At 39.3% G+C, this 12,984-nt stretch overlaps 1 protein-coding gene across 4 annotated transcripts in view; it reads right to left on the minus strand.

Moving 5' to 3' along the window:
* The window catches only part of IMPG2 (interphotoreceptor matrix proteoglycan 2), a 61,444-nt gene that overhangs the window by 9,236 nt on the left and 39,224 nt on the right, over positions 1-12,984 (minus strand). For 3 of the 4 annotated variants that reach the window (XR_007509048.1, XM_049824572.1, XM_049824574.1), the window contains 6 exons: positions 10,746-10,804; positions 9,341-9,358; positions 7,068-7,312; positions 6,367-6,449; positions 2,245-2,569; positions 43-1,784 (listed from right to left, as the gene is read on the minus strand). Coding sequence is in view for 3 of the 4 variants with exons in the window: in XM_049824572.1 (XP_049680529.1) it covers positions 43-1,784; positions 2,245-2,569; positions 6,367-6,449; positions 7,068-7,312; positions 9,341-9,358; positions 10,746-10,804 (2,472 nt within the window). In the remaining variant the exon portion in view is untranslated. The remainder of the gene's footprint in view (positions 1-42; positions 1,785-2,244; positions 2,570-6,366; positions 6,450-7,067; positions 7,313-9,340; positions 9,359-10,745; positions 10,805-12,984) is intronic. The other variant, XM_049824573.1, reaches the window with a different exon arrangement.

The following is a 12,984-nucleotide window of genomic DNA, read 5'->3' on the forward strand; positions in this document are numbered from 1 at the left end:
GTCTGTCTGGTAATGGACATTTAGCATAGAAGTGATGCTTACCAGTTCCAAGAATCGCTGCTCCAGCGCTTTGTATTCAGGGGAATTTTTATTAAACAGGTCCTCTGAAAACATCATGTTGGTAACCCGAAGACTGAAAAACACAACTAGAGCTCGTGATGAGACAGGAGTACTATTGTGAGTTTCATGTGTGGCCCAAGCTACACTGGCCATCTCTGTGGACTGGACATGAGTTGTTAGCTCCACGTGACTTTCAGTCATGCTCCTTCCTCCCTCAGTCAGCTCAGGAGAAAAGTGGACAGTGCTCACATGATCCAGGTCCACTGAAACATCTGGGACCCTCGTTGTTTCATCTCCCAGCTTCGTTGAGGTAACCACAGACGAGGATGCCGTGGATCCCACGGGAGGGAGATGGGACGGAAGCTCAACAGTGCTTGTTACACTCACCGTTAGGTAAGAGTTCATAACAGTGCTGAAGCTCATGGAAACATGCGTGTCATGGTCTGTACCACCCTGTCCGGCGAAGCCATCTGGAACAGTGGTCTGATCTATTACAGAAGGAACTACAGTTGAAACTTGAGTGGCAGTTGGCATTGCCGATTGCACTGCCTGATCTAATGAGTTTTCTAGTGCTGTGTCAGTAGGCCAAACATCAGCTGGTTTCTTCGCAGCGGATTCGGTAGTGTCTTGGCCTGCCAGTGATAAATCTAGAGTTTGCTGTTCTTCTGTGGAACCATCAGTGTTTACCATGGAAGGATGTGCAGTCAGAATAGTTTCTGAAGAGCTTGCATCCAAGTGGCCTATTGTAGCAGCTTCGGTTACATCTGACTGCTCCACTGTGAATAATTCTTCTACCGTTGTCCTGTCTTCATTTTGGTGTTCAACTGCTTCAGAAATGATGTTCTGACCTACACTGGACTCTATAGGTTGCTCCATACTGACAGTCCCTGTAGATGCAAGACTATCTTCCACAGACAGACCTCTATTATTTGGTGAGACAGGGGCCTCTCCAGCTGGCATGTCTACAAAGGAGTGGTCCACTGAAGGCTCCAAACCCAAGGGTGGTTTAACAAAAGAGGAATCATACATGCCCAACGTTTCTGTCTGTGTAGATGGTTCCACAGATGATGGCTCTTCTGTCTGTAACGGAGGTACCTGCTTAGTTGTAGTCTCTGGAAAGACAAATATTTCAGACTCATCAAGAAAATCTTCTTTTATATTGGTCATACCTTCATTCTCATCTTTGGAAGGATCATCATCTAATTTATTCCCAGAGTTAAGAATATAGTCTAAAATCATGCCTTCAGGAATATCCTCAGTTCTGATTAACAAAGACTCATTGTCATCATCAAGCCAGCTATCGGGACCAGGGTAGAAAACTGGTTCCAGTGTTGCCTCTTCCCAAGGCCAATTACTTGATTCCGTTTCCTTTCCTGAACCATCAAAAGCTGAACCAGACCCATCATCATATATAACTCTGTCTCCAAGATATATATCAGTTTCATCTTCCACAGGGTGTACTTCTAAGGGAAAAGGAATTTCTTCCACAGACTCATGCAACACAGAGTCTGCATTGCTACTGCCTGCAGGATGACCTTGAGTTACTTCTTCCTTCTCAGCAGAAATTGTTTCTTTAATATCAGTCTCTGTGACTGATGAAGAGGCCACTGTTGGTGCAGAAAGCAGAGGAACTGCATAATCATCTGTAGGTGGAGGTTCTTCAGGCACGAGGTGAGGAGGACTTGAAGGCAAAAGGTCTTCAGATAGTCCAGTATCTTCAAACACTAAAAATAAAAATAAATTTCCAATTAGTTGTTATTCATGATAAAAAGTGTCAAATTACATTCATTTTATTGTCTGTAGAGCTGTATTCAGCATGTTTCCCGTGATATATCCTGGCCTTTGTATGCTGAAGTCAGAAGGACCCCTGTTGACCAATCCCACTTTTCATTCAGATATTCCGGGGGCCAAATCAAGAAATGCAAAAATACTTCTGTGCAATTAAACAAGTATCATGTGCATACCATTTCCTGAAGGGATAAACAGGCATTATTAGCTGTTACAAACATTTTCCCTTAGCATATTGATTTTGGATACATGCACACAGGAAAGGTAAAAACTATCAGAGAAAGATAACCAATTGTTTAGACCTTTCTGAAAAGTCATTTTGGTGAACTATACCTTGGGTGAGTATCACTAGACACTGGCATCCAAATTTAACTTCAGTCAATGGCATTAACTTACCATCTAAAGAACTGGGGGCTGAAAGCCATTCCAGAGAGTCCACAGAATCACGCCCTAACACTGGTCCAGTGACCAACTGAGGAGTCTGATTCCCATCCTCTAAATTCAGCCCATCAGGCAAAGAAGTGACGTCAGCCTCTGAGGAGAGCGGAGCTTCAGGTGCCAAACTGGCCTCAGAGTCCAGATTTTCTGGTCTTGGCCGGATTTCATTGTCATTGGACTGTTCACTATCTGAAGTGGAATCTGGTTTGGCGAAATCAAAGGGCAAGGTATTGCTGACAGTTGATTCATCTGCTGAAGGCCGTTCAGCTAAAAAGGTGCTGTCCTGGAACATAAACCCACTTATTAATATTTCCACTATTACAGGGGAAGTACTGGCTGTCCGCGTTGGGCTGAACGTATAGAGGGTGTTAACAGCAGCCAACAGCAAAATCTGGTACTACTGCCTCTGTGAGAAAGTAACGCATAGCAGCAGGAGGGGCCAAACTGGGAGGACTGGCAAATATATACCCTTTGCTAATCATGTGCCGTGTACATGTAAAATGCACGTCGTTGTGACATATATTTCGTGTCCAGTCATGTCCACTAAAAAGGGAAAGAAGCCATTCAGATTGTTTCGAGTGCAGCTTCACTTATGGTATTACGAGATTTACCATCTATACCCACCCCATCTCCTTTCCTTTTCTTTACTGAAAAAGTGGATCTGTCCATCACTAATTAAATCAAAGATAAATGCGCATAGTACTGCCTGCCTTCCTAAAGCATGAAGAGGTGTTAACAGCTATTACTCATACATAATCACTACAGTCATTATAATATTATAGTTACTATGATACATAAAAAAGTTTAGAAACTGGACTTGAATGTATGCATTCCCTGTTGTCATTTATTGCTATCTTTTAGTATTTGAGAATGAGAACCCAGGAGGGCAACAAAGACCGTAAAAAGCAGCATTGAGAACTGAGTAACTTTAGTGACAAAGCCAAGATGCCTGTGCAGAAAAAAACCCATCTATCAGCAGTAACGATGAACAACAAAAAGTACGGACAATGAATTTGTGAATTGTTGGAAATGTGAAAAAATAATTTGTTTTTAAATCTCCAATTTGCACACCATTTACTTACTACTCCATACCGCAATCATTATTTGGTTTACAGTTAGAATACTTAGCACATTTCATCTTTGAATATTAATCTACTACCACAGTGTCTCATGAGGTAATTATATTGGGGAAAACCAATGAAGAGATTTAAGTTATTTGGTCAAGGCTACAAAAGCAAACTTACTGCCTAAAACTCAAAATTAGTGCTTCATATGGATACCTGCCTGCATACCAATGCTGTGCAATAGTCTGATACAGACAAAAAAAACCCCCTTGGGGTATGAAAAACTGCCAGACAATTTGAAGAAGCAGCAGTCTACTAAGAACTAACCAGTTGCTGATGGTAACTAGTAAAGTTAGGCAAGCAGTGGACATGGGTTTCTGTAATACGTGTTACAGTTCAAAACCATTTTAACCATTTCTGTAGCTCACCATTCCTATCTAATCTCTTTCTTTTACTTTCTTTTACAGGAAGAGTCCAGATACTTTTCAATTTGAATTTTACTCCTGGTTGAAACTTGGGTGAATTAAATTTTCAACTTCATTCAAACTGCATTTGAACACTTTGGAAAAAAGCCAGTTAAGGTATTTTTATTAAATTATTTGTCTACCTGTATTGATTACATTTTTATAGCCAGTTATGCCACCACAGTCTCCTCACATTTTTAATTTATACGGTAACAATCAGTTGAAAAGTATATATACCACATAGACATATGCTCCAGCAATTATCTTTTTTGGCAAAATTAACCACTATAAATAAAGCTGTAAAAAAGTTACTGTGCAAGATTAGAAACAAATTACACATACAAATTCCATAAAGAACGAATAAGGACTACCAGCAATAGCTTCTCAATACTTTTTTATGTGAGCATTTAGTTGCCAGGGATTGCACTTCATCATTTATTTGAATGTGGATAGATGTTCCTATGACAACTAGCATTATTCAAAGATTCTTGTTACAGTGCAATACATTATATTAACAAGTCTAATATCATATTGGCAAGTTCTGGTTTTCGCTAATGTCTTTTGAAAGGATTACAAATATGACAGATGACTGCAAACACAGAACCCCCTCCCTGATTTTCCATTTTCTGCTGCCAGAAAGGCATTGTATTCAGCAAGCCAGAGCATTCTACCTGTTACAACTCAACAGAAATAACAAGAAAATACAGATTTCAAAAACTACACTTGATCTTTTCTTCACTTTTAAGAGAGCTGTAAAACTCAAAGAATTAATGATTAGTTGGTACCATCTGCTAGCTATTAGACGGTGAAGTCATGATAGTCCCACATTATGTCATGAGTATGTATGATAATACAAATCCAACTTATTCTCAAATCAGCTAAGAAAAATAATAGCAAAATTCTTTTTCATAGGTAACAGTTCTACTTAACAGTATCTATTTGAACCATAAAGGTTTGACATCTGTGGAAGTAATTGACTAATCATTTCAGCCTTGTTTACTGTTTAAACACGTTTATGATTTTATTTTATCTGAAGTTACTTTCCAAATTATCTGTGTATTGCAGACTGTACACAGCTGGTTTTTGGATATACTCAATATCTTTTACATAATTAGAGTTTTTGACTGAAGACATAGATGACATTATTATTCATAGTCCATGATTAAAAAAACGTAACTTCCAGAAGTTTTTGTTGTACATACTATTCCCTAAAACTGGTTTAAAATGTATTAATGCAAAGCTACCTCTACTGTAATATCTTCTTGCCTGCACATCTGTCAGGGTATCCACAGATAGAATGTAAAGATGGCAGAATTCTTTGTCTTACTAAAATAAACATCTGCAACATTTTAATCTAGTTAGATAGCTCTAGTGAAGAGAAAGCCCTTTCCTGAAAGTTAACTTAAATTCATGTTTATCCACACTATGTTTAAGCCATTTGTGGCAAATCCATATGAATTTGCATTTTAGACATCAATGATGAGTTTTAAAAACTCAAGCAAAACTGGCATGAAATTAAGGATATTATACCTGTGACCAGTCTAACAAGAATATTTGGGTTCTGTGAAGTGACTACAAATTTTGCTTCCATAAAGATTTCAGAAGTTGGCTGGAAATTAAATGTGTCTGTTCACAACATTATCTCATAATGAACTTAGTGAAAACGTACCAGCAAGCATGGGTGGACCTGAATTTTGTGGCACGAACTGAGCTCATTTCTTCTTGGAAGGCACATTTGTGTTACACAACAGAGCGCAGAGCAGAAACCTACTAGATAAATCCTTAAGCCCAGACAACGCTCCACCATTCAGAAATTCTAGCTGTTGGCAAAGCTCATTGACTTGACCTCAGTGTCTCTGGCACCTAACTTGGTATCTCCGCTTAAAGCCCCTTCGCATTGTACAGACACGGTCAGGGATACCAAGTCTTCTGTCCAATGGGGAACCTCAGTCTATGTCCTGGGTTGTTCCAGAGGTAATCACAGGAGGTGGTTACAATTTTAAGAGGGGAAAAAAAAAGAAACCAGTGCCTATCATTTTTTTTGTGTTTCCTTTGCTAGCATTAAGGGGATAGACATGATTTTAAAACTGAACTGAGAACTTTCAGTGAAAGCAATACAGCAACAAAAGGAGCACATGAAACTTAACTCTTTTATCTCTTCTAGCAGCCAGCTTTAGTGCTTATGTTTATTTCTCGCTTTCCAAAGAAAGATAGTATTGTGGGAACAGTCCTGTCCTTAGAGCAATATACAGTCTAAACACAACGAAAAAACAGAAAAGGAAGCCTAAGAAGCAAAGCCTGCCTGCATAGCCAGGAACAGAGTACTGCCATGTAATAAAAGATGATCACAGAAAACTGTTGTGCAACAGATATCAAATTATCAGATGAGAGATTTAACTAGAGGTTTTACTCCAGTATAAGGTGTGCCTTCATTACTACTTATTCTGCATGAACAACAGGATAGAGAAGCTCTGGATGCTGGCTGCAATTCTGCCTTGCTGAGTTAAGTTGTTCAAATGTGTCCAAAGGTCACCGCTCAGAACCATACTCACATCGAACTCTGGGCGCTCCAGCACAACTGGGTATTCAGTAATCCAAGATGGGTCTTCGGGTGTAGGGTGCAGTATTTCTTTCACTGTGGAAATATAAATACTTGGGATCTAAAGGCTATAGTAACAGTGTGAGGAAGTTGTTTTGGATGACTGACTGAAAAACCCTCTCTCATCCCAGATTTGTGAGTAAAATCTTTTCAGAAAGTTTGCCAGAGAGATTTTGTTTTGGGAAATTCCCCCAGATCACTGACAGGAAGTACAGAGGAAAGATGAGAACAGAGGGGTGGACAGCACTCCTCCACCACCTCTAGTAGGATTGCTGAATATCCAACAATAAACCAGGTATTTCCTTTGTGCTGCTCAAGGCCAACACAGGGCTACTAAGCTGAAGGTCATCCTGGTGTAACATGCATCATGTGAACCACATTTCCCCTTAATTCCTGTTAAATTTTGGAAGTATGACTGAAATTGCTTACCACAAACCTTGGTGTCAAAGACAAAGAAAAGGCTAATCTAATGGATTAAGAATAGGATACTACTGCTAATGAGTTGGCCTGGTTAAGATCAAAGTAAGCTATAACACAGTTGGTTTTGTTGTTTCTTTTTCACTATTTAGAGGGCAGCTGAATAATTCACTCATCTGAGATTTATTTTATAAAACTTCACGTGTGGCCCACTGATTCATCATAATTAATACCCACCATTAGTAAGCTGGAGAGAGTTAGGGTCTAAAGACAAGGAAGTGTTTTCAAGCAAGGCGTTTTTCTGGAGGATTTCAGCAATATAATCTCGGAAATCACTGATGGAGTACACAACTGTTGGATAATCCTCTATGCCCATAAAGGAGTTGTCCTCCACCTTGTTGGAATGGAGGTTAATCACGTCCCAGGTGGCATTGCTGATGGGTTTTCCATCAAACGTAACAGCATAGTGAACTTCCACCCCACTTCAGTTGTACAAAGAGAAAGAGAACACAAATGAGAGATGCAAGGTTTTCCAATGTATAGCAAACACTATGATTTTTTTTCCCTCAAGTACCTGTGTCAATACCCTTTTTAATACAAAAATATATTGCTTTAAAGGATTCTAAATAAAAACAATTTAATTCTTTTCACACTTAACGTCTGCCTGCCTGTGCTCTCCACCACTGCAAAGTTCAGAAGGAACGGGCTACCAGAACCTGGCATCTGGTCTGGTCCCAGCCCTGTATTTCTACTAGTGAATGGTAGACAGACCACAAGCAGACCAAAACATTGGCTTTCCACCAGCATCATTAATGGGCCCACCAACATGCAGTGGTGTGAGTGATGATTTTAAGATCATGCCAATGATGGGAACGGCTTTGAGGTATGAAAACAGCCAGGAAAAATAGGCTTTATATAGTAGTAATCTACAGTAGCAAGAGGGAGCCCTGATGACTGTCACTGTGTGGTGTCAATCTGCTTGAAAGAATGTCTTTAATAGCAATAAAATGGTATTTAATACAGCTTACAATTGGGAACATTTTTCTAGACTCATTTGATCATTTATTCTTTAATTAAGTTTTGTATCTGTGTACAGCTTAGCTTTTTCCATATTAACTCTCCTCCATTTTCTTAATTTACCCTTCCTGAATGCATCTGCATGTCCTTTCCCACATGACAGTGTAGGCAGCAATCGGATTTACCATACACTGGGGCATAAACACAAGGGAGCTTTAGAAAATACAACATATTTTGGCTGTATACAGGACACTGCAAGAAAGTGAAGTAGTCTATGAAGTGTTAGAAAAATGCGCTCCAAAGACAGGTTTTCCTCATTCCACACAGCTGGACTGGATTGCTAAAGTAATGCCTCTGTTCAGAGAAGTCTCTAAAGCCCCAGCGCCAGAGACATAATCAGCAAACACACTGACTAAAACCAGGAGCCTGCTGGAGTTTTGCTGCTGGCTCTATCATTGAAATGAGCCCACCATAAGCTCACCATGGGCACTGACTCTCAGCAGAGGAAATAAAAAGACAGCAGTAGTGGAAAGGCACAGCAAAGATCGAATACAGTATGCTCCTCAAAAGGAACATTTAGATTTAATACAACTGTGCTGTCAGTTGCAGTTAATAATTCCTAACTAATAACAACGACACCATCATCTTTCTGGAAGGGGCTAAAACACCTGGTGCTTGCAACATAGCCTTTGTGAACAGTTGCATGTGTCTTAGCCTACAGAAGTGCAGAGCAGTAGAGGACAGCTTTAAGTCAGTACTGTTGGTGAAGAGATTTGTGTTTTCTAACCTTTATTCTAAAATTAAAATGCTCATTCTCTGTAAAACTGTGGAAACTGGTTACGCCTTTGCTGAGAAATACAAGAAGAAACATCTAGTAAGTTAAAGACTGCAGTTCATTTTCTGTCTTGTGAAATTCCTAAAATACTAAAGGAGGAAAATTTTGGATGCTTAACCTGCATATGTCTGGTGAAAAACAAGTCCAGACTGATCCCATCTTCCACTAAGGAATGTTTATAAAGCTACTGCTAAGATATGCAGCACCTCTCACCTTGAAGTAGCTAAAGCCAACTGCCTTTGCTGGAGAACCATGGTTTTATTACCTACTTTAATTTCTATAATAATAGTCATCCCATATCTACTCAAGACTTTACTGCAAAGTATAAAGACCTGGAGTCATCATTAAGCAATTTTGTTTTCTTCACAAAAGAGACTCCTATACACAACTTAGCCCAGGAGCTGACTTGTGTTTAGGAAGATTTTCCCCAAGGAGTCCTAATCATAAAGATTAGGACTTAAATAAGCAAATTAGGTTTATCTGTAATCAAAACAGATCAGTTACTTGCAGTTTCTGGTAGAACCCCCTCACACAACATTTATGCTGGATAACTATCTCGCTCTGGAGCCAAAACTACAAATCCCCCAAACAGTGTCCTCCAGCTAAACATGTTTTTCGATCTGTATTATGACAATACCTAATAACAAGTTGTCTTTACCTGTCCTCCTGAGGAGAGCTGAATATGGGAACAAAACAAAAAACAAGAGCAAAACCTGTTAAATCAATGTTATAATTTTCTTTAAGTCTTCTAACTTTTAAAAAATTTGCTTTGGTATTCTACAGGGCACACATATTTGAAAAAGCATACAGCAAAACAGTTGTAAGTTGCATAGTTATTCTGCTATGTAACAAACTTGTGCTTTTACTCTACTGAGATATTTCCCATTGATCACAATGAATCAGCAGAGCAGAGGCATCTCAAGTTATTGCAAATAATGCAGTTAAATTGCTGTCAGTACCAAGAAAATCTAGGCTTACTAATTCTACCTAAAGGTTTAGTTTACAAACATGGTTTTTTGTCATGCACAGCAGAGCACAGAGCTCTGGTACTTTGCCAGAAATATCACCCTTTTATCTGTCTTCTCAAATGAACCAAGAGTTTGCAAATGTATTAGACTGCAGATACCAAGATGGAAGGTTTTGCTACCTTCCAGGCTGGAAACTGAACACAGGCTAGGGTTCCAACCATAATATGTTTCTCACTCTAGCTGCTTTGTTACCTGCATATATTCTAGCTAGAATATTCCAGCTAATAAATTCTAAGAAACACAGCTTACAAGACTCAAAGAAAACACAATTTAGATTAACTCATGAAGACCCTCATTAGATTCTGAAAGTTATATCCAGTCCATTCAAGAAAAATCATAATTTATGATCCATGTACCCCAAAACTCAGACATCTGATGTTCAATGCATGATACACAGGATCCCCTTTTTCCCCAGATTAACTTAAAATATCGTTCTGAAGTACCTAGTCTTTACAAAATATATTTATAAGAATAAAGAGAGTTAAAACATTGCATATAATTTATCAAACTATTCACCCACCTTTGCTTTGATCAAAGGGAGAAAGACCTTTATAGATCTCAAAACACCAACCTTTAGAGTCATCCCAAATTAACATTAAGAAGTTGAAAAAAAAATTTAAATACACCACATTTTTCAAAAAAGGTGCCTGTGTTGTTCCTCGTTTAATACTAGAATGTGTCAATAGTACTGAAAAAGTATCAGATACTAATTTTAAATTAGAAAAGATCTCTTTTAATTTTAGGATAGAATCTTGACGAAGAATGCCTTATCTTAAAATTAAGGCAAGCATATCATGTGAGATTCTCTGGTGGATGCCAGAAGTGAAGGAGATGATTACATTTACATACAGTTCTGTATTTCTATTTCAACCTCTCTATGTGGAGGTACCAAATATGAAATTACTTGTCCTTCGGTTAATACATCCTAGGAACTCCCATGCACATGCCCGACATTCTTCCAAGTGTGGTGCTAGCACATCACACCATCATACATGATCAGTTTCAATCAACACATATGCATCAGTATCTTTTTACCTGTAATCCAGGACTTGGATGTTTTTGTATCCAGGTAGTCCTTCAAATACACTTTCCATCTATTTTGAGGGAAAACCAAAAAATTAACACAGATTTCCTCCACCCTACTCATTTAGTGAAAAATCAGGAAATATTTTCTAAAGATGTATCAGAGCTCTTATATCTAATAGGAGAAAAATGGTTGAATAGTCTCTCTCGTTATGGAAGAAGAGTTTTGGTGACATTGTTTCATTATTAGAAAAAGTACGAAGAACAACATCCAGCATTCCCCAGGAACTGTACAGAAACATTCGGGGCAGGGGGGTGGGGTGGGGTGGGATTCAAATAGACTGCAGAGATCTGCACTGCCCATAGCAGACTGCATTCTTTCTCTTATTTATGCAGTACAAAGCCACCTCTGCCCAAAAGGTTTCCATTACCTCCCAAACCTCTCTGGATTAAAAAGAATTCAGGAAAATGCTTTGGACATTAGCAACTTAAGAGGTGCAGCAGCAGCCGTAGGAACAGGGACCTCTTAGACTCCAAAGAGGCACTAATGCATTGCACAGTGCTAAACATGGCTCATCTCCACTGCCCTAAATGTACAAAGGGCTCAGGACCGATTGGCAGTGCTACTCAAAAAAGACAACTGGGGGCAGCAAAATGGCAGCACATGCAGGCCTAATTCAATAGTCAACTGTGTCACAGAGACAAAAACAAGAAATAGAATATTGAAGGGTCATGGTGGTTTGGGGTTTTTTGTTTCTCCCAAAAGATCCTTGCCAGTTGAGGATTATTTTTTACTCCTCAAATTCTTCTTCCCCTCCCCAGTCTCCCTATTTTTAAACTGTCTCTGGTGAGTCTTAAACAATCGAAGTGCTGCCGACTTTCTTTTTTTTAAAAGCTTCTTTATCCAAGCACAGAGAAAACCAGGCAAGGGATCAAAGGAGTGGAACATCCATGTGCCAGGTGGCCTCTGTCCCATCTGACATTTCTTCCACACACACACACACTATGGCATTGCTACTTGGCCACACAACTAGGAAAATTAAGATGTCTAGCCTATGCTAGCAACTTGTGACAGTTGTAGCGATGCTTTTTGGCTGCAGTGAAGCGTACATCTCTTTCCCATCTGGCCCAAGATCTGGCACAAGGTTAGCCCCAGTAAAAGGGATTCAGAGAGCCCCAACTAAATGGGACGAAGGAGGAATCAAAGCCAGAGAAAAGATAAGCCTCATGATGCACTGCTGTATGGCACCCTAGATGACTCTCCCAAGATAAAGGGAAGAAACTCTCTGCCCCAAGAAAATTATGGTAATAAAATTACCATCATTATAAAAAAAATAAATTAAAAAATTGGAAACAATAGGGAGAGGAAAGTTAGGAGACAGCAGCATGATCATATTTTAAACATGCATTTGTATATTGGTGGGCCAGTAACTTTATTTGTAGCATACAAATTAAAAGATTGAATTTTAATTAAAATTAAATTAACTTGAAATCAAGTTTTAATAAAACATACATATATGTGTATATGTATATATTTATATGTATATGCACATACGTATTTTTTTCTTTGAAGTAGGTGCCTAGCAGTCTAAACCATGGTTCATTCCCACTGACTCCAATGGGATTTAAGCCTGTGTTTAAGAACTGGCTGGAGAGTTTTAAAATGTGCTTACATGCACTGCTGATTCTGGGCACAAACGAGGAGCAAGAGTTGTCTTGGCAGCCTAGATTTCAGAGAGTATCTCCCTGCAGTGCACAACGATTCATCCGAAGAAATGTCGCTCCTGAGCAGAAGTAATGAATGAGTTCTGCTGTTTGCGACTTCTTCCAATCACCTACTCTGTATAGGCAGATTCTCTAGACTAATGCCAGAGTTTCTTCTACAGTTCAAAATCTGGATGCTGTGTAATCGTTAAGATATTCTATACCCCATTTCAGTGCTTCAGCTTCTGTAGGAGACACAGACCATGCCCACACAGGCAGATGCTGATGGGCCTGTACACCTTCTGCCTGTACTCCACGTTAGTGCTGCGCTATACCTGAATTACTCGAGCTGCCTTCCAGCACTGCCTCGGCACAGGTTGATGGCTCTGAACTGCAGTCAATTCATGTCCTGCCATTTGAGAGTGCAGGCAGGCTGATTAGCTAAGACCGTCAAATTATCTTTTTCACTCCCCAGTTTCAAACCAACTATATTACGGAAGAATTCAAACTGGACAACAAGATTAGAAAGCACTGAAATAAACTCTAG

This window comes from Accipiter gentilis, chromosome 21, assembly GCF_929443795.1.
Source record: "Accipiter gentilis chromosome 21, bAccGen1.1, whole genome shotgun sequence".
Classification (NCBI taxonomy): domain Eukaryota; kingdom Metazoa; phylum Chordata; class Aves; order Accipitriformes; family Accipitridae; genus Astur; species Astur gentilis.